A 23,075-nucleotide genomic window follows, 5' to 3' on the forward strand; every position below is an offset into this window, starting at 1 on the left:
AGGTGTTTTTATTAGGTGTTTTATGGCTGTGAGGTGTTTTTATTACGTGTTTTATGGCTGTGAGGTGTTTTTATTACGTGTTTTATGGCTGTGAGGTGTTTTTATTATGTTTTATGGCTGTGAGGTGTTTTTAATTTCGTGGCTGTGAGGTGTTTTTATTACGTGTTTGATGGCTGTGAGGTGTTTTAAATTACTTGGTGGTGAGGTGTTTTGAATTACTTGGTGGTGAGGTATTTTGAATTACGTGGTGGTGAGGTGTTTTGAATTACGTGGTGGTGAGGTGTTTTGAATTACTTGGTGGTGAGGTGTTTTTATTACGTGTTTGATGGCTGTGAGATGTTTTAAATTACTTGGTGGTGAGGTGTTTTGAATTACTTGGTGGTGAGGTATTTTGAATTACGTAGTGGTGAGGTGTTTTTAATTATGTGGTGGTGAGGTGTTTAGAATTAGTTGGTGATGAGGTGTTTTGAATTACTTAGTGGTGAGGTGTTTTTAATTTCGTGTTTTATGGCTGTGAGGTGTTTTTATTACGTGGTTTATGGCTGTGAGGTGTTTTTATTACGTGTTTTATGGCTGTGAGGTGTTTTTATTACGTGTTTTATGGCTGTGAGGTGTTTTTATTACGTGTTTTATGGCTGTGAGGTGTTTTGAATTATGTGGTGGTGAGGTGTTTTGAATTACTTGGTGGTGAGGTATTTTGAATTACGTGGTGGTGAGGTGTTTTGAATTACTTGGTGGTGAGGTGTTTTGAATTACTTGGTGGTGAGGTGTTTTGAATTACGTGGTGGTGAGGTGTTTTGAATTACTTGGTGGTGAGGTGTTTTTATTACGTGTTTGATGGCTGTGAGATGTTTTAAATTACTTGGTGGTGAGGTGTTTTGAATTACTTGGTGGTGAGGTATTTTGAATTATGTGGTGGTGAGGTGTTTTTAAATGACGTGGTGGTGAGGTGTTTTTATTATGTGGTGGTGAGGTGTTTTGAATTACTTGGTGGTGAGGTGTTTTTAAATGACGTGGTGGTGAGGTGTTTTGAATTACGTGGTGGTGAGGTGTTTTTATTACGTGTTTTATGGTGGTGAGGTGTTTTTATTACGTGTTTTATGGTGGTGAGGTGTTTTTATTACGTGTTTTATGGTGGTGAGGTTTTGAATTACGTGGTGGTGAGGTGTTTTTATTACGTGTTTTATGGCTGTGAGGTGTTTTTATTACGTGTTTTATGGCTGTGAGGTGTTTTTATTAGGTGTTTTATGGCTGTGAGGTGTTTTTATTAGGTGTTTTATGGCTGTGAGGTGTTTTTATTACGTGTTTTATGGCTGTGAGGTGTTTTTATTACGTGTTTTATGGCTGTGAGGTGTTTTTATTATGTTTTATGGCTGTGAGGTGTTTTTAATTTCGTGGCTGTGAGGTGTTTTTATTACGTGTTTGATGGCTGTGAGGTGTTTTAAATTACTTGGTGGTGAGGTGTTTTGAATTACTTGGTGGTGAGGTATTTTGAATTACGTGGTGGTGAGGTGTTTTGAATTACGTGGTGGTGAGGTGTTTTGAATTACTTGGTGGTGAGGTGTTTTTATTACGTGTTTGATGGCTGTGAGATGTTTTAAATTACTTGGTGGTGAGGTGTTTTGAATTACTTGGTGGTGAGGTATTTTGAATTATGTGGTGGTGAGGTGTTTTTAAATGACGTGGTGGTGAGGTGTTTTTATTACGTGGTGGTGAGGTGTTTTGAATTACTTGGTGGTGAGGTGTTTTTAAATGACGTGGTGGTGAGGTGTTTTGAATTACGTGGTGGTGAGGTGTTTTTATTACGTGTTTTATGGTGGTGAGGTGTTTTTATTACGTGTTTTATGGTGGTGAGGTGTTTTGAATTACGTGGTGGTGAGGTGTTTTTATTACGTGTTTTATGGCTGTGAGGTGTTTTTATTACGTGTTTTATGGCTGTGAGGTGTTTTTATTACGTGTTTTATGGCTGTGAGGTGTTTTTATTACGTGTTTTATGGCTGTGAGGTGTTTTTATTACGTGTTTTATGGCTGTGAGGTGTTTTTATTAGGTGTTTTATGGCTGTGAGGTGTTTTTATTACGTGTTTTATGGCTGTGAGGTGTTTTTATTAGGTGTTTTATGGCTGTGAGGTGTTTTTATTACGTGTTTTATGGCTGTGAGGTGTTTTTATTACGTGTTTTATGGCTGTGAGGTGTTTTTATTACGTGTTTTATGGCTGTGAGGTGTTTTTATTACGTGTTTTATGGCTGTGAGGTGTTTTTATTACGTGTTTTATGGCTGTGAGGTGTTTTTATTACGTGTTTTATGGCTGTGAGGTGTTTTTATTACGTGTTTTATGGCTGTGAGGTGTTTTTATTACGTGTTTTATGGCTGTGAGGTGTTTTTATTACGTGTTTTATGGCTGTGAGGTGTTTTTATTACGTGTTTTATGGCTGTGAGGTGTTTTTATTACGTGTTTTATGGCTGTGAGGTGTTTTTATTACGTGTTTTATGGCTGTGAGGTGTTTTTATTACGTGTTTTATGGCTGTGAGGTGTTTTGAATTATGTGGTGGTGAGGTGTTTTGAATTACTTGGTGGTGAGGTGTTTTGAATTACGTGGTGGTGAGGTGTAATCGTCCCAAACTTCCAGTCTGCACCTACCCCTCCCCTATGTGTGTGCTGGGGGGTTCTTTCTTGAAGAAAAAAAACATTCAACCTAAATCTTCAACCTAAATTGCCTATAAAAATGTAATATCACAAACAACAAATAAATTTGTGCAAAGTAAATTTGTATTATGATTGGTGTAAATCATGACAACACAGCAACTCAGGTGCAGTCATTATCCTCAGCTAAAATAAGCCCGTTCCTCAGTATCGACGCTTGGTGAGATGAGCGCAGCTAGTATATATATATATATATATGTTTCAGCCTATCACTGAATGGTGAAGAATCACTTTAAAAATTCTCGGATCCAGATCCGCATCCAGATCTTCACCAAAATTGAATGAATTCTTCCTTCTCAGACACCCAAACTATCCACGAGTTTTGTCTGAATCCGTCCACAACTTTGAGATATCCTGTTCACAACAGACAAACAGACAGGGGTGAAAACATAACCTGCGGCCACCTTCAGTGGTGGAGGTAACAAGCGACCCTATTCTATTCAGTCATGTAACCCGAATCCTTCCCCCATTTTTTGGCCTTACCTCACTCAACTTTGTGAAGTTGTTTTACAATGTAAATGCCAGGTCCTTTTGAAAAGGTAACTTGAGAGAAGCCTTTATAGTATGAAAATCCCCTTCGGAGCCCCCACCCCTTCTCAAGCTATGTTTTTACCTACCATCCTTGGGCTGACAGGATGGCCTAGACCCTAGAGGTATGCACATTCACCACAAAGCTGTCTGGCCTGGGTTTGAATCCCGGCCCAGCTATAAACTGTCATCCCAGTGTTTCACAGACGGTGATTCATCAATGTGTGTCCCTCAGATGGATGTTAAACTGCAAGTCCCGTCTGCCGGCATGTGTTGGTGGATGTTGAGAATCTTCATGGTATCATCCGCAAAGAGTAGGAGAGCTATCACCAGCACCATGAACAAATTACAAATTCCTGGCCTAACCTAAAGTGGGCATTGCATCAGCGGCACAGCCGTGCCCTCAGCCAATGATGTTACCCCGCAGCCTTGTGCTGAATACCAACGATGCGAACATACCATTCTACCATTCATTCAATTTGTTTACGTTTTGGCTACCATTTGTGTTGTAATTTCAGGGCCAGCAAATGAGATATCTATCAAAAAAAACAAAAAAAAAAACAATGCAGATACAAGTCTGACCTTTAAATATACAATCAAACCCAAATGTTCTTATTTCCTGGGTAATTTCAAAATTAATTTGGAGAAAGTATAACATCTTTCAAATAAATAAACAACGATCCACTGGTAATTAAATAAATGCCACCTCTGATAGTGATTCCCAAATTCGTGACCATCCACAATCTTTACTGAAATATTCCCACAAATAAATTTGCCAATAATTATTCATCAGAGCCGAGAGGCATACTCACATAATCCAAGAGGATGAAACAGTTTACTTTTTGTATCCCACTAATGGGCCGGATCCTGATCCGGATCTTCACCAAAATCGAATCACTGTCCTTGACGCACACCAAACATGTCCACCAAGTTTCGTCTGGATCAGCACACAACTTTTTGAAACATCATGCTATATATTGTTTTTGGCCCCATCTCTCAAAGAAGAAGAATCACTTTACAAAAAATTTTAAACTCTCGTATCCGGATCCAAATCTGAATCTTCACCAAAATGTAATCAATAATTGGTCATTGTGGCACACCCAACTCATCCACCAAGTTTCATATGAATCCATTCATAACTTTTTGGGATATCCTACACAGATATACAGACAGGCAAACAGACAGATGTGGGTGAAAATGAAGTCTCCATCCACCTTTGGTGGCGGAGGTAATAATCATCAATCGTGGTGCGAGAAAGCAAACGACCATCTCATAAACAAGGGCTACCAAAGTGCACACCTCCAACCTGAATACCACAATGGAAACACCGATGTTATTAATTCCCATATTGATACATACTCATTTGGGAGGATGCATTAACGCAACGAGAACAGCACAAGGTAGAGCGTATACCTCCGCCAGGCTGAACAGTTTACAGTTTGTATCCCACTGATAGGCCGGATCTAGATCCGACATTAACCAAAATCTAACCAGCTCGTCCTTGGCACCTACACAATTCATCCACCAGGTTTTGTCATAATCCTTCCGCAACATTTTGAAATATCATGCTATATATGGTTTTTGGCCCTATCACTCAATGGTGATGAATCACTTAAAAAATTAAATAATTATCGGATCCGGATGCGTATTCGGATCTATACCAAAATGGAAACGTATCTTCCTTATCATATACCCAACCTGTCCACCAAGTTTCGTCCGAATACGTCCACAACTTTTTGATATATTTTGTTCACAGACAGACAGACAGGGGTGCACACATAACCTGCACCCACCTTTGTTGGCGGAGGTAATGAATCAAGTTTTTCCATACATTTTATGAAGATGTATAAACAACCAGCATGTCATAAAGTCTGTAGAATATGGTTGGAAAGTATTCGCACGTGTTCCAAGTTATGCTAAGCTATTGCGCATATCCAAGTTTCAACCAATGCCTTTCTGGAGTTATTGCATGCTATGTAGTAAACAATAACTGCAAACTAACCCTTTTCTCCCCATTCCAATAAAGTTCTGATGGAGAATCCAGACCGACTGGTTATTACCACCTCCACCTGACATGCCAATTGCCACTTTGATGGATAGTCGATGTATAGCTCGAGTGGGCCTTCCGCTCTATATAACCATGCACCATCAAGGGTTGCACTTTTGCTTTGTGGCATTGAAGGAAAAATAATGTGGAATTACTGTTGGAATCTGAGCACTTAGCTCACAATGCTCGGAACCCAGACTCGAATCCCATATACTCCATATATTTATCCAGCATCTACGAATACATAATTTCCTTATCTTGAAAATAGTTCATGTACAAGCTCCATCATGGGCCTCGGAGCGATGTTCACGATATTAAAATGACTCTTGGATTCCAACTGAGCTAGTTATTTGTCACAAGGAAAAGTACATGGCACAAAGCCTGTCCGTTTGGATGAAAATTTTAAAACTGTTTGTTTGGTCACGTCACTGAAAACTACAACCACTTGTCTTTAAGGGGCCAACTGTTTATTACACACACATGCAGAATAGAAGGGGGACATATGACTCAATTGAAAAGTTTTAAAATGGGGGTTTTTAGGAAGGGAAGAGGAGAGGAATGATAATGGAGGTTATGTTGGAAAGAGACAGTAGTAAAGGAAGAGGAGAAAAGGAGGAATAGTTGAAGTATACAGAGGGAAGGAGAAGGGGGAGGGAGGGGAGGTCAAAAATTCCAACATAAACAGATGGCCTGTGATTGTGCTCTGCAGGGCAAACCATGTCCTGTTTGAGGAATAGATTAAAAAGCAGTTTTCAGACTTGTTTGGTAAAGTTTTAGATGAATATGCATTTATAAAAAGTTATATACCGTCGTCAGGGGAGTACGTGCACTGCGAGGCATCGGCTCTGACATCGGCTCTAACCCAGGAAGCAAAAGCAAAACTTTTTTTTTTTTAAGTACAAAATTACATTCAATTGTTATATTGAGTATATAAAGGATCAATTTCTCTATTCTGGGATGTTGGCTCCTTATCAGAAGCCTGAGTCAGCAGTTGTTTTGTTTGTTTCATAAACCTATTGTTAACAATCAGTGATACCCAGAAGTTCAAAGGTCACACCACAAGAAAATGAACAACTAGGTAAATACCATATATTAATAAACAAATACGTGCATACAATATACAACATATTAGAAATAGGTGCATACAACCGTGTACAATATTATGTAACAAATAAGTGCATACCATACATTAATAGACAAATACATGCACACCATATACTGCTATGCAAATAGGTCCACATACCATATGAAAATACAATATATAAATAGGTATGTACCATATAGTAATGTGTAAATTGATGCATACCGTATACTAATATGCAAATTGGTACATCTTACTATAATTCACCAAATGTCTGTCTGTCCGTCTGTTCCCATGTACCGCAAAAACGGCTAAACCGATCGCAACGAAATTTTGGGTGGGTAATCCTGGGACCCCCTGACGTTAAATAGGCTATATTGTTTTTCCAATTTTTTTCCAATTTTCCAATTTTCCAGTTTATCCAAACACGATGGAATAATATTTACCGATATGAACAGTGATGTAGATTTTATTGAAATTCTACAAATACTATTTAGATTTTGATGATTTGCGTGTGATATGATTTAACGGTTTTTTATATAAATCATTTTAAAATTTTAAAAAGCCTTCAATTTCTGATATTTTGCCTTTTCATTTGGGCCTCCCAATTGAAGCCCCGCCTGTAGGGCTGGTACCGTTGCTAGTATCTACAATATGAAAGGAGTTTGGTCTTGGTGTGCATGCATGCCTGTGTGTGTGCATGCGTGCATCCATCCATCAACCATTGTCCTACTGAGGACTTATACACCGTACATATATATCCTCACCATCAATTCTGATCATCTTTTTATCAATCAGATGCTAGGCAATCTGCAAACAGTATGATATACTTGACTAGAGTGAGGATAAATGGGCTGGTTTCAATTTACATTAAAGCCAAAACTCTTCCTCCTTCATCTTCTTCACTTATAATAATGGTGAGTCTGGTTCAGTCCCATTTCTCATCTAGATTAGATTCAGAAAACGCTTGCTATATTCAATACTTTTTCTTTCAGCATTTCCATTTTATTCAAATAACAGTAATATATCGCCCTATCAAACAGTATTTCTGATTATACACCACCTTTTAAAGCATCACAAAGCAGGTCGCTCTACTTCGTCTTTGTCATCGGCCAAAACACAATACCATGTATTCATTATGTAAGCAACTCTTTCTTTCTGACTCTTTCTTTCTTTCTTTCGTTCTTTTCTTCCAGACTTTCCGTGGCCTTTACACACACTGATATACACCTAAAAGCCCGGCGTGCCTTTCACCTAACCCGGTAGTCGCCATGCTGCCACCAACTCTCCTCGCATCACGACACGAGATACCAGCAGCCCCACAGAACATCGAGTTCGGCCAATTAGTAGCCATTATGCAGTTACCAGCACGGTTCTCCATCTGCTTCATTCATCTAACAGCTACGGTAAACTGACCCTGGGCACAAAGATCCAGCCATGGGTGAATGCTGTAAACAGTGTCCATGGTCTTTCGATAGGCACACAGGGCTTTAGGAGTTATCTGCCTGCGCATCCATAACAATATATGAACAACATGAATTTGGACTAATATCCATGTACATACATGCACACACAAAATCATCATCTTCGTGATCGGCTGGAAGAGCCCTTTGAAGAATATCCGAAGAAGAAGAAGAAAAAGAAGAGGGCCAATTTTATTCTTCAATCTAGAAGTACAGTGTTGGATTTGTTATTCATTAAAAAAAAATCCTTTCTGATTTGAAATACTTTTCTCTTGAAAAATTAAAAGGTGGCACTTTGGACCATTGTGGGTATCATGTGAGAACTTCTTTCAACACCCAAAGATCATTGTTATACTACAAAGGTTGTGGGTTGTTTGAGTTGTGGGGCAGGTTCTGGAATGCACAGTGTGCTTTCAGGCCTCTATCCCCAGGACATTTCCTTTGACCTCACCAAGGATGAACAGCAACATTTGCGGTTTCTCTAATGGCCTCAGGCAAATCACACGACTTATGAGAATTCTGTGACACAAATATTTGCACGACGTCACTCAAAAGTTGCATTTTTCGCATGAGCTAATAAAAAATAGTTGGTGGACGTTGAAAATCCCATGGTGTCCTTTGTGAAGCTAACGCCGGCACCCTGAACAAATTACTAATTCCTGCCCTGACTTCCTGTGTTGGAGTGGCGACTCATCCAGGATTGTAACCCTCACCAAAGAAACTGCTTCGGCAGCTCTGATACTCTGTCTAGAGTTCATGATCTGATCTCTTCATGATCTGATCTCTAATAAAAAAAACAAGTACAGATACATTCAAAGTGCACCGCCCCCATGCCAAATAAAAGAATAACATCCATTGCGCGGCACTGCCGGGGCGCCTTCGGTGCCCGGCGATACCGCCGTGCAGCACAAAGAGACGGTATTGGGAGGGAGATGTGTACAATAATTGATTGATTAATAGCAGAATTCAAATCATTAAATAATGATCAAAAAATATTTTCTTAATCAATTTGCTAATAGCATACCTAAACCACCAGTGCTTCATCTGAAGCTGTAACTTTTTGAAAATGAATTAAATAAGTCATTAATCGAAAAAACTTAAATAATTAATTGATTGACTATTAAATAATTTATTGCTTAATTAATTAATCAATAAATCAAAAATATCCTTTATAGCCACATTACTTTGTCACTGTCATGTCCAAATATCAGCTTCCTAGCTCAAAAGGTGCCTGAGATATTCCCAGATGAGAAAGAAAATAAATAAATGATTAATAATGATAATAAATAAATAATAATCATAAAATAATTAAATAATTAATCAATTGGCTAACAGAATACCTAAACCACCACCGTTTCATCCGAATCTGTAACTTTAAAAAGGTTAATTAATTAAGTAATTCATGGAATAATGACATAATTAATTGAATAATTGATTAATCAATAAATCAAAAATAGCATTTACAGCCAAATTACTCAGTCATTGTCATGTCCAAATATCAGCTTCGTAGCTCAAAAGGTGCCTGAGATATTGCCCAGAAGAGAAAGGAAATAAATAAGTACTTATGAATGAATGAATGAATGAATGATCGTTTTAAGGCCATTTTCCCCGCTAGAGCGGGGGTTAGACTTGCGGGCCCCATGCCAATCATGGTTCCCTGTTTGAGGCAATGTTTTTATGGCCAGATGCCCTTCCTGACGCCAACCCTTGGTCACGCTCTTACGATGCGCAGGGATACGGTGTAGCTATTCTAATTGTGTAGAGCGCACTCTAATTGTGTGAAGCGCACTCGCACTCCAGTGTGATTAATATAGGTGTACCTATATTAATTAATCGATAATAATTAAGTAACGAATCAATTAATTGACTAATCAAAAAACAAAAAAAGTGTTTTTGCCAAAGTACTTTTTTTTCTTTTTTTTCTTTTTTTTCTTTTTTGTATACTGAATCGAGGCTCGTGAAAGAGCTAACATTTATTTCACAAACAAATCAACCAGACAAACAAAATATATAAAAAGAGGGAGCGGAAGACAAGATGGGGAGAGAAGGGGAAGCACACAAACACAACATTTGAGAGCAGGGAGAAGTGTGGGAGGGAGAGAGCTTGGGGGGAGGAGGCGTGGGAAGGGGGGGGGTATAAAACACAAGGGGACCGAAATTAGCGCGGGTAGAAAAGATCAAGGTTTTGGATGGGGGAGGATAAGAGATGGTGGTGAACAGCTGTTTTAAAGACCTGGAGGGTGGAGTGGGATTGAAGAGAGTGAGGGAGTTTGTTCCAGAGGCGGGAGAAAAGAGGAATGAAGGCGTGAAGGTGAGCAGAAAGTCTTGATTTTGGCAGTTTAACCATAAGAGGGTTGCAGGCAGATCTTGTGCGACCTGTAGGAATATTTGGGGGACAGAGCCCAGAGAGAGCTGGGGGGGCAAGGCCAGAGAGGAGTCGGTACAAGACGGAAAGACCACCAACCTGCCTGCGGTGAGTGAGTGAAAGGCCCTTGGAGTTAGCTTCATCGCGGGAGATTCCAATGATTCTGAACGCTTTGGTTTCAACAGCGAGAAGACGAGCTAGGTGTGAGGCAGGAGCACCAGACCAGAGGGGAGAGCAGTATTCCATAGAGCTGCGGATGAAAGCCTTGTAAGTGGTGAGGAGCTCAGGTGTACCAAGGAAGGACTTCGCACGACGGAGGATGCCCAGTCGGCGACTGGCTTTGGAGGCCAGATTTGAAATCTGAAAGGCCAGACTTGCTCACTATTGTGCCGAAATTTCAGCTTCCCAGCTCAAAGGATGGCTGAGATATCGCCCGGACAAACAGACAAAGAAAACAAACAAAGAAAACAAGAAACCGGAGTGAAAACCGAGTACTGCCTTTCAGCACTTGTCATTGTCAGGCCCCCTTTGGTGCCCGGCGATGACGTCATGCAGCGCCTGGAGATGGAATAGGAAAGGAGCGGTGTACAATAAACTGAAAAGGCTACTCAACTTAGAAGGGAGACAGATCGACAATCAATCATCCATTACATTTTTGAGGCTTAATAAATCAGTGCTAAGAACATGAATTAGACTAAGTCAGTGCTTTCAAATAGACTGTCAGTCAATGCATAAATTTAAGTTCTGAATTTAAAATATCCCCCGGATATTTAATCTGAACGTACAGCAATCTGCTGTTGCTGTTTCATCCGTCCAAAAATAGTACATAAAATTAGTTATTTACAAGGAACTTCAACATAGCAGGAGGCCATTTGGTCCATCATGCCTGCACTGCACTCTATCCTTTTTAAACACTGAATGTTGAGCAAGGAAGCAGCACCTACCATTTTTACAGTCTTGAGTATGACTTGGCTGGTGTTTGAACCGCCGGGCTCCCAGACTTAGATTGGGTGCTCCAAGTATTACGCCACAGATTCTTGTCTTTTTGTGAAAGTTAATTAAAACATAGGGGCAATACCCCTGGCACTCACCTGGTAGATTAAACAGTATACTACAATGCCTAAAGGTATTTTAAACCAATTTGAATGGTTTCTACAAGACCGGGCAGCATGTAGAATCATACAAACATAATCATAAGACTTTAAACAAACAAAAAAATGCATATTTTGGGGGGCAACCCTTACCCTTCCCCCCCTCCCCCCCCACCCCTCCCATCTGGTATACCGAGTTGTTAGGGTGGCCCCATCCTACCTGACTGACCTCCTCTCCAGACACACTCCCACCCGCAACCTCCGCTCTCCTGGTACCAACCTCCTGACCCCCCCCCCCCCCCCCCCCCATCCGGACCAAATTCAGATCCTGGGGGGACAGGGCCTTCTCCATCGCTGCTCCCACCCTCTGGAACTCACTACCTCACACCATCAGAGACTCCTCCTCACTCACCACATTCAAAACATCACTCAAGACCCACCTGTTCAACACTGCATTCAACATTTAACCCACAGCATTTAACCCCTGACTATCTCTTCTCCTTCTCCTTCCTTTTGCTTTGATTTTATTTACCGATTGATTTTTGTCTTTTTGCACTTGTTTTTTGTACTCTGTCAAAGCGCCTTTGGGCTTCTTTAAAAGCGCTATATAAAATAAATGTATTATTATTATTATTGCCGGGCACCGAAGGGGGCTTGGCAATGACGCACGCTGAAAGGGAGTACTGAGTTTTCACTCTGGTTGTTTGTTTTCTTGCTTTCGTGTTTGTTTGTCCGGGCGATATCTCAGCCGTCATTTGAGATAGGAAGCTGAAATTTTGGCACAATAGTGAGCAAGTACTTTGTCAAAAGCAGTATTTTTTGTTTTTTTGATTAATCAATGAATTGATTGGTTACTAAATTATTAGCGATTAATTAAGTACTTATACATTTCCTTTCACTTCTGGGTAATATCACAGGCACCTTTTGAGCTAGGAAGCTGATATTTGGATATGAAAATGACCATGTGATTTGGCTGTAAAGGGTATTTTTGATTTATTGATAAATCAATTAATTGATGAATTATTCAATTATGCGATTAATGACTTAATTAATTTAAAAAATTTAAGTTAGGGTCGGATGAAATGGTGGTTGGTGGCTTATGTATTCTATTAGCCAATTGATTAACTATTCAAAATTTTTATGATTTTTTTTTTTTTTTTTCATTATTAATCATTTATTTATTTTCTTTCTCATCTGGGCAATATCTCAGGCACCTTTTGAGCTAGGAAGCTGATATTTGAACACGACAGTGACTAAGTGATGTGGCCATAAAGGATATTTTTGATTTATTGATTAATCAATTTATCGATGAATTATTTATTGATTAATAAATTAGTTATATAATTTTTTTATTAATGACTTATTTAATTAAATTTCTAAAAGATACATCTCCGGATGAAGCATTAGTGGTTTAGTTATGCTATTAGCAAATTGATTAAGAAAATATTTCATGATAATCTTTCATTGATTTTAATTATGCAATTAATCGATCAATTATTGTATACCTCTCCCTCCCAATACAGTCTCTACGAGCTGGAGGATATTTAATTATTTGGCATGTGGGCGGTGTACTTTGAATGTATCTGTACCTATTTTTCTAATGGCTTGAACAAACATTGGTACATCACGGGTGGTGAAGGTTGTGGTCAAGTTTCATCGAAATCGTGTGTGTAGTTTCAGAGAAGGCGGCAAATATCTATTTTGGGGGGGGTCAAACCTGGACCCACTTTTGACCCCCCCCCCTCCCCCCCCCCCCCCCTCATGGACCCCTTTAAACTTCGATTTTATTAGTGCAGTGAACAAAATTCGGTACATCATGGGTGGTGAAGGTTGTGGTCAAGTTTCATTGAAATCGTGTGATGTAGCTTCAGAGAAGAAAAGAAATATCTATTTTGGGGGGTCAAACTGGATCCACTTTGACCCCTGGTAGACCCCCTTAAACCACCATCTTTTCAATGTCGTGAACAAACTTTAGTCACAACATAACAAGTATCATTTGTGCCAAATTTGGTCGCAATCCCATCAGCGGTTTCAGAGAAAACGTTTGAAGTGTTTACGGGTGGATGGACGAACGGAATGACGGACTGACGGACGACGCACCTTCGGAGCATAAGCTCCCCTGAACTTCGTTCCAGGTGAGCTAATAAATGAGCAAAATATCAGCCAGGTGTATGAATGAGAAGGATAAATCAGGGCTACAGAGTACACCACAAAAATTCATTCATTCAACCACGTGATAAAAATTTAGGAAAAAGTTTTTGGGAAAATGTATTCTTCCCAATACTTTCACTTTGAGAGTAGTTAACCTGTGTAATGGACTCCCCGGGAAGGTAGTGGCAGCAAAAATAGTACATACATTTAAAATGGAATCAGATTGGAGATAGAGGGGTACATGGATTGTCCATGTCCACTGTTTTTGACAATGATTGTCCATGTCCAATTCCAAATTCGTCAGTAGGTTGGGTATGGGTGGGTGACTGTAGACATGGGTAGTGATAGAGATGTCTGAGAGAAGGTCTGATCAAGAAGTGTCAATGTTTGCTCATTCCTCGCCAGACAGCCCTCCATCACCCAAGAAAATAAAAAATAAGAATTTGCAATTTGTGAACTTTCAAAATCCATGGCATCCATACAGCCACTGTCTAAACAGATAACAGCTCGGTTTGTCACTGCGTTAATCATGTGAGAGTTAAGCATCTTTTTAGGGTTTCTTTTCACGTTTTTCCGGTTATACAAAATAAAAGACAAGTACATCACTTTACTGTATGTGTGAAACGTTTGAGACTGTAAAATGCGAATGCTCAAATCGAACAACCAACCTGCAAACTTGAATTCAACTCCAAGCAACCTTTGCCAAACTCAAATGCATATATATATATACAGTCACGTGAAAAAGTAAGTACACCCCATGTAACGTTTTGACTTTTTCAACATATTTCAACATACAGCTATTTGATCTTCATTTCAACAATATTGATAGATAAAGGTGATATAATATAACAAATATCATGAAACATTTACATTTTGTAGTCCATTGTATAATTTAAATAAACATAAATGCAAATTTCGCATGTGGAAAAAGTAAGTACACCCCATGAAATGTTCTTTTTAATCTTTTTAACATATGTGGACATATCAATATTTGATCTTCATTTAAACAGCATCGATAGATAAAGGTGATCTAATTGAACAAAAAACAATGACAAATTGACTTTGCAATAATTTATTCAACAAAAAATTAACAGAGATGCCATTTCCATCTGTGGAAAAAGTAAGTACACTCTTGGCTCTAATAGGTGGTATTGCCCCCTTTGGCAGAAACAACCTCAAGTAGAAACTTACTAGGTTCTTATAACTGTCTACCAGTCTCTGACATCGACTGGGAGAAATTTTTGCCCACTCCTCCATGCAGAATTCTTTCAGCTGTGCGATGTTTGAGGGGTTTCTTGCATGCACAGCTCGTTTCAAATCCACCCACAACATCTCGATGGGATTTAGATCCGGGCTTTGACTTGGCCATTCCAGAACCCTCCATTTCTTTCTTTTCAGCCATTCCTTGCTGGATTTACTGGTATGTTTAGGGTCATTGTCATGTTGCAAGGTCCACCTTCGGTTGAGCTTCAACCATCCGACAGATGGCCTCACATTATCCTCAAGCACCCTCTGGTACAATTAAGAATTCATAGTGGATTCGATGATGGTGAGCTGCCCAGGCCCTGATGCAGCAAAGCTGCCCCAAACCTTAATATTTCCACCACCGTGCTTTACAGTTGGTATAAGGTTCTTGTGGTGAAATGCTGTCTTTGGTTTTCGCCAAACATGTCTTCTGGTACTGTGGCCAAAAAGCTCTACCTTTGACTCATCTGTCCAGAGCACATTGTTCCAGAAGTGCTGGTCTTTGCCTTGGTGTTCATTGGCAAACTTTAGTCTTGCCTTGATGTTCTTTCTGGACAGCAAAGGTTTCCTCCTGGCACACCTCCCATGTAGATCAAATTTGTGCAGCCTCTTTCTAATGGTAGACTCGTGCACTTTGACATCAACAGTGGCAAGAGCTACCTGTAGGTCCAGTGATGACATTCTGGGGTTCTTAGAGACTTCTTTCAGCATCTTGCGGTCTGCGCTCGGGCTGAACTTGCTGGGGTGGCCTGGCCTGAACAAGTTGGCAGTTGTTTGGAATCTTCTCCACTTGTAGATGATCTTCCGAACAGTCGAATGATTGATTTCAAATTGTTTGGAGATCTTTTTAAATCCCTTCCCAGACTCGTAGACATCTATAACCTTCTTTCTGAAGGCCTCAGAGAGCTCTTGTGATCTAGGCATGGTGACGCCGCACACCTCAACAACAAGGAGGCAAACCAAACTAAATGTCTGAGGTTTAAATAAGACAGGTTCCTCCAAGATCCTCTCTAACAATGTTCGAATCATTTGCACCTGAGCTGGTGCACCGGATTCTAATTTTAGGTATTTGAAGTAGTGATAAATGTCGGGGTGTACTTACTTTTTCCACATGCGAAATTTGCATTTATGTTTATTTAAATTATACAATGGACTACAAAATGTAAATGTTTCATGATATTTGTTATATTATATCACCTTTATCTATCAATCTTGTTGAAATGAAGATCAAATAGCTGTATGTTGAAATATGTTGAAAAAGTCAAAACTTTACATGGGGTGTACTTACTTTTTCACATGACTGTATATGTATATTGTATGTGTATATATATATATATATATATATATATATATATATATATATATATATATATATATATATATATATATATATATATATATATATATATAACTGAAATACCCTTTCTATGCCTGTGGAATTCTGTGTATGTAGAGGGGGGGAGGTGCGGGAGAGTGGGTGGGACAGGAGGAAAAGTGGAGGAGGTTGGTGAGGGGAGGGGGAAGGGACGTTGGGGTAGAAAGTAGAGTGGGGAGATAACTGGTTGGCCAGGTGAACCTGAGTTTGGGGTGATGATGGAATATATACCTCACAATCCTATATATATATATCGTTATGGTTTTGGGAATAAAGGATGACCCCCTCATAGGTAGATGCACCACAACATGTAGCCTCGCTGTAGTTCAGTTATTTCTTCGTAAATGTAAGCATAGTCCTTTCCTGTGTTAGTTTTGCGTTGAGCAGGCCAGTAAGTGTCGGCCTCGATTAGGCTGGAATACCATGTGTTCAGTCATGGAATACCATGACTGAACAAGTCTGGCAAGGGAGGAGCTGCAGGGGGAGTGGCCGGTAAGCAGCGAGCCGTCAATCAGAGCTCGAGGGGAGTGGCTCACAACGGCAGCGAGAGGCGGGGCTTGGAACATTCGGGTAAGGTCGGGGGGGGGGGCCATATGAGGCCCTGCCCCGATCCCCCGCAGCAGAACGTAGAACGAGAGCTGAAGTCAGAACGCAGAGTTCGTGAGAGACAAGGAGTGAGAGTCGCCCAGCCCCTGAACGAGTCGGAGTGCTTGAATTGAATTGCTTGTTATCGTCGTTGTGCACGAACTTTCCCAGTGCCCTGTGCCCTGCGCTCTGCTGCCTGTATTAATCGCGCGTGTGAAGACGACCCATTCCGGGCCACAGACATGCAACCTCCTTGCCTGCGCTCCCTGCATACGTGCCGTGACCACCAGAGGGCCAGGCCGGGCAAGCTGTCCGGTGTAGACGCCAGGACGCGTTTGGTAACGCGAACTTTTCCTTCCTCCTTTTTCCCGCGTGAGTGAGTGGGCCCTTTGTCTGGGTATTAGTTAACACTGTTAAGTGCCTGCTCTGTGTCTCTTCGGATCATTGTACATTTTAGCTGTAAATAAACCGTGTTCTTCCTCTTATTTTGATCGTTACCGTCATTTCACAATTGGCCTAGCATCGCACGAATAGAACCACTCGAATCGGGTTCAATAAAAGGTAACCGCACGAGTCACGTGATACGCACACCGCTCGGGCGTATTCAATTAGCGTGGCTTGTGCGAGGTCGGGTCCCCGTTTTCATGGCAGCGTGGGTCAAAGGTACGTGTGGCATCGACCTGATACCCTTTTCCACGCTCGCTGCGGAAGTGGCGACTCGGCCTCGTGGACACGAAGACCCGAGAGGAAAAAGGGGTTTAACCCCCCCTTTTGTAACGTCGACGGGCTTCGGGAGATCCGCAACAATATATATATATATATATATATATATATATATATATATATATATATATATATATATATATATATATATACGTATACGTATATATATGTATATATATATATATATATACGTATATATATATATATATATATATATATATATATATATATATATATACACACACCTCACAATGAGCTCTCTATCTGGTTCAACGGGACATTAAAAATGCATTTAGAAAATCGACAATATCTTTTATCGATCATACTTGAAGGTTAGGGGAACGCATTTTCAAAGCAGGTACGTGAAAGAATATGGCAGCACATGAATATTACCTTTGCGCCTGTGATACACTTTCAAACAATAATTTGTTTGCATTGGTCGTTTGGTTTACCTTTGTAACAATCGCGCTGCTTTACACTCTCCAGTTTGGTGGGCAGGTGTTGTTGGGAGTATCACATATTTATCTGCAATTAACGCTCATCAACCTTTAGGCGATCGATGATGTGACATGTTGAACATTTATCAGCTACCAACTATCCTGGTCTATTTGTGGCCTAGCTTTAAGTCAGTACCCACTGATAATTGCACAGTGGTGGGGTCAGCACCGATTATTCCATCAGAATCTGCCATGAAGATTTGCAACTGGGGTTTTCCCCCCAAATCACCTGCAGCAGTGACACAATGGACTTTAAACAACGGACTTTATCGACCCAAAGCCTCCACAAGTATATTCAGCACTGTGTGAAGTGATACATGGCTGAAGTTTTGAGCAGGAGCCCTTCGTCTGAGCACGTGGTGGGTGGAAGGAGGGTTTATATTGTGACGGAAATGGTGCTGTGATAGTCACTGGATCACCTATCACCTCTTTCAGCTCGTGTTCAGTGTGACTCAACCCAATTATTGTGTTTTGGCTTGCAGCGTGGGCACAATCGGGGTAAACCCAACCCCGTCATGCCCGCACATGCGTGTTATCAAGATAATTTCTAACTCACCAAGTGGAAACAAATTCTTATACTTGTGATTTTTTTCCTGAGCTTGCAGCCTCCCACTGAAAGAATTGTTCCTCTTCTCACATTTACGACCATCCTGTTGCTTTACGTGTTGAAACTCTTATTTGCATACAGCACATCCCCTACTTTGCAGTTTTGTGGCTATAAACAATATTACTTCCTGAATGGATATGAGTGTGTATCATATCCCAAATGTATAGTAACAATATCAGGGGTTTCTCGCATTAGTTAGTGGCTATTAAAGATCCCACAGTGTCCTTCATGAAGAGTAGGTGCACTATCCACGAGCACCCTGTCAAAATTCCAAACCCCATGCACGTCAGTTGAACATCCTGCAACACATTGGTAACCCATCTGGGAATGCAACCCTTGGGCAATGGAACTGCCTCGGCAGCCCTATGCGTAACATGGAGGAAGTATGCTACGAAGAAGAAGGAGACAAAGAATAAAAACCATATGGGGTGTATCATTTCCTAAACCAAAAGCAACGATGAACAGGAATCTTGATCGATCGAGTACACCAATTCCTGCTTTCATGGATTGTTTTCACATTCATACTCGTTTCTTGAGAGCTGCAAAAATTTGCGATGCAACAACCCATATTTAAAAGAAAAATAAAATTTTGAAAACTGAGGATCCACGATAGGCTATATAAGTATATCCAGGGTGAGTCAAAAGTAGCGCCCGATTTCTGTATATATATATATATATTTCTGTCAGTTGATTGTTTGTTTGCCATTTGTATTACAATTATTACAATTATATAATTTGTATATCTTCAAGACAATTATTAACAACATGACATCCCAGAAAAAATCTGACAGCCGAAAAAACAGAAATCCGGCGCGGGCGATACTTTTGATTCACCCAGTATATATATATATATATATATATATATATTATATATATATATATATATATATATTTGATTCACCCAGCTCGCCTCGCTGCGCTCGCCTCACCAAGCGTCGCTACTGAGGAACGGGCTTATTTTAGCTGAGGATAATGACTGTACCTGAGCTGCTGTGTTGTCATGATTTACACCAATCATAATACAAACAATTATTTTGCACAAATGTATTTGTTGTGTTTGTGATATTACATTTTAATAGGCAATTTAGGTTGAAGATTTAGATTGAATGTTTTTTTTTCAAGAAAGAACCCCTTAGCACATACATAGGGAAGGGGCCCAAATTGGCAAGCTCACGAGGCTCCATAATCTGTTCCAACCTGTCATTTTTATGGGATTTTTGCTTGTGTGTGTGTGTGTATAAAGGGAAAATTATTATTATATATATATATATATATATACAATAATTATAATAAAATAATTATTATAAATTATTTTAAATAATTTATAAATTATATAATTACAAAAAATTATTATTATAAATTATTATAAATTTATTATATTAAATTATTATAAATTATATATATATTACACACATACATTTTTTAATTTGCATCCTTATTTGATATTTAAAAAAATAATGCACTGTTGAGCAATAAAAGCCACTTCAATAATTTTCCCCTTTTGACTCCTGATTAACAGAGAAAGATCACGTGATGATTAACTGCCAATGATGGTCTCACAAAAACAAGATGGCTGCCTCCACAGAAAGCATTAGCCTCGTTACTAGGAAATTCAGAGAGGTTTATTTTGCCGCTTAATGGTGTATTTTTTGTACAAGGATGCAAATTAAAAGCATTATGCACAAGATGCGATCTAATAACTATTTCTCCCCAGCACTCTGAACAAATTGCAAATTCCTGCCCAAATTGGCTTCAGGTGAATGTGTGGCCTGGCCGGCCGGTTAGCGTGAATGGGTGGAACTTCCACCTCGGCCAACCCCACAAGAAGGTGCGATCAATTTGGGCCATTAAAGAAGTAGTCGTGGCCCAAATTGATCGCACCTTCTTGTGGGGTTGGCCGAGGGAAAAGTTTGGCCCAAGTCTTTCAAATGAACCGGCTGGCCGGGCCCAACGTTCACCTGAAGCCAATTTGGCCAGGAATTTGTGATTTCTTCAGACTGCCGGGAAGAACTCATCGACTCTTCGTAAAAATACATGATGGGATCATTAAGATACATCAACCAATGAAATGCTAGCAGACATGACACCCAGGTTAACGTCAACAATCCAATCCAACTTGTGGCCTTTTTGAATGTTTTTTTTTTGTAAGGAGAGTTTACTTTTCCCTTTAAGGAAGTAAAACCTTATGTCACATTCATGTGCTCTTTCGCAGTGTTATGATATGATTATAACAGATGTTTTCACAGAACATTCAAGAAAAAAATTCATGTGTGTGCACAATATAAGCAAAAAATAAAAATAAAAATTTTTAAATAAATAAATAATTATTTTCCTCCTGCAAGAATTCACGAAAGGCAGATTATTCCACCGCAGTTTGGTTTTTTCACTGATAGACAGACTTTACATTTCACAATACCCGTTTCCTTTATTTAAATACCAAGACTTACCCAACATCTCCTTTCACAAAGAAGTCAAATTCAAAAAAAGTCTTTAAAAAAAATTCTTTTCCATGGAACATCCCAAAAATTTTTGCAAAGTCGTAATTGCACTCATCATCAATATACATCATCAACGTCATCCTGATATTTCGCAAGCAGGGCAAGGAATCAAATCAAATCAAATCAATATGCGTGCCAACCATCAGAAGGACGTTGATGCGGAGGACCCGCCCGCTGGCACCGATTGGTAAAGATCATATACAGTCTTCCGTGAAGTCGGCGAGTCATCTCCGGCACCCTGACCAAATTCCATATTGCTGCCCTAACTTTAGTCGAGCCCCAAAGCCTGGCCAGCCGGTTCGTGAAAGACTTGGGCCAAACATCAACGGTTATAAAATATAGATAGCATGGTGGAATTCGAGCACACCAAGGTCAGGAGCAGAGACTCCACTGTAGCTTTAGAGAGATTTATTGGAGGTTCAATAAACCCCAATCAATCCCCACAAGAGATTTGGAGCAAGGCCATAAAAATGAATGTGGATTTTATTTAAAACAACACATTTAAATGTTGTTGGTATTTAAAAGCTAAGTCATGAAAAGCCAATGGCAAGGAGAAAAAAGGACAAATGAATGCATTTACCTGTTAAAGGTGTGTGTGTGTGTGTGTGTGTGTGTGTGTGTGTGTGTGTGTGTGTGTGTGTGTGTGTGTGTGTGTGTGTGTGTGTGTGTGTGTGTGTGTGTGTGTGTGTGTGTCGGAGAGGTAAATTAGGCATAGAGAAGAGAAGATAGGATCCCCAAAAAATATTAACAACCATCCATACAGGTGCTTCAAGAGGTGCACACCTGAATGCATTTTTTCCATAAGGACAACAACGTTGCGCAATCATACGCGAGCGTTCTTCCGGGTAATACCAGGTACGAATCAATTCCGAGCAACACGCCGCAGAGTGCGCTGGAGGCGCAACGTGGTGGCTGCCCCGCGGGAGAGCACCGCTGCCCGCAGGGCAAGTCGCTTACCTGCAAAGCGCTGGCGACGGGGTATAGCTATAGGTATCGGGTACGGGAGGTGTACTGCGGCACGATGCGAGTCTCACCGCGAATCCCCGTTTGGTGCGCCATGCTTTTCTCTCCGCTCCCACCAGGACCTCCGCCGTGCTCCAACTGGCGCCAGCCGCGCAATCCGCGCTCCTCTCCGCCCGCCGGTCTCCCCTGGACGCCGCGTCACTTCCGCCTCGCTCCGCCCCGCGGATCCGCCGCGGTGATGCGGGCGCGCGCCGTCACCGGGGAAACGGCCGCGGCGCCGCGCGGCGACGTCACGTGACCCACACGGGTGAAGCGTTGACCCCGGTCCACGGAGCGCTGGAAAATACCACCAGGTGCGCGTATCTAAAGGTCATCCCAACTTGGTGAAAGCGCTCTGATCCATAAACAGTTTCGTTGTCAATTTATCGGCATCTTTAACCATATTGAATTGTAGGATAAATCAATATGCAAAACTTTATTCACAGGTAGATCAAGGTAATGAACGCATAACTCGTGAATGTAAATCCGTATTACTTGGTGCCACCGATCGAATCGTTCGCCACGAAAGGTAACCTCGGGGGAGTCACCTGCCCGGATCCGTAATTAAGGCTTTAGTTCCGGAATCAGGTGAAGCCAGGTGTTATGGTTAACGGTTAAGCAACCACGACTACCTTTCTAACCCGTTAATGATCCTCTAAGATCAGGGTCTGTCCCATGCTAAGTTCGTGACGTTTTGCTAACAAAAGCAGAAGATACCTTTTTTATCGATGTCACCTCTACTAAATGTATCGTTTGTGGTTGTGTGTGTAGTGTTCGACATACAGGGTGTTTCCATAAGTCTGGAACCATCCCATAATCATGATCTCAAAATCATGAATCACTTATTTGGTTCCAGACTTTTGGGACTTATCGGAGGGACACCCTGTATTTACTCTCCAGTGCAATTCGACATTTAAATCAAAATTTCACATCGATGTGATCTTCATCTTTAAGGGCTGTCAAGATTTGGTTCGAATCCCTACCTAGCTGTAACTGCCACCCTGGTGTTTCGCATGCAGGTTCACAACGAGGAATAACAAGAAGGAAATTAAACGCAGAAGGAGGCCATTCGGCCCATCTTGCCTGTGCCGCACCAATACCAGATAAATAAATA

The 23,075-nt window shown here is 40.5% G+C and overlaps 1 protein-coding gene across 2 annotated transcripts in view; it reads right to left on the reverse strand.

Moving 5' to 3' along the window:
• LOC137413465 (twinfilin-1) overlaps positions 1–22,138 on the reverse strand; it is a 74,315-nt gene extending 52,177 nt beyond the window's left edge. Inside the window, exon 1 of one of the 2 annotated variants that reach the window (XM_068098891.2) lies at positions 21,994–22,138. In XM_068098891.2, coding sequence (XP_067954992.1) covers positions 21,994–22,018 — 25 coding nt within the window. In that variant the 5' untranslated portion in view covers positions 22,019–22,138. The remainder of the gene's footprint in view (positions 1–21,993) is intronic. The other variant, XM_068098886.2, reaches the window with a different exon arrangement.
• Between the last annotated feature and the right edge of the window lie 937 nt (positions 22,139–23,075).

This window comes from Myxine glutinosa, chromosome 1 (assembly GCF_964187855.1).
Source record: "Myxine glutinosa chromosome 1, kmMyxGlut1.1, whole genome shotgun sequence".
In the NCBI taxonomy this organism is placed as follows: Eukaryota; Metazoa; Chordata; class Myxini; order Myxiniformes; family Myxinidae; genus Myxine; species Myxine glutinosa.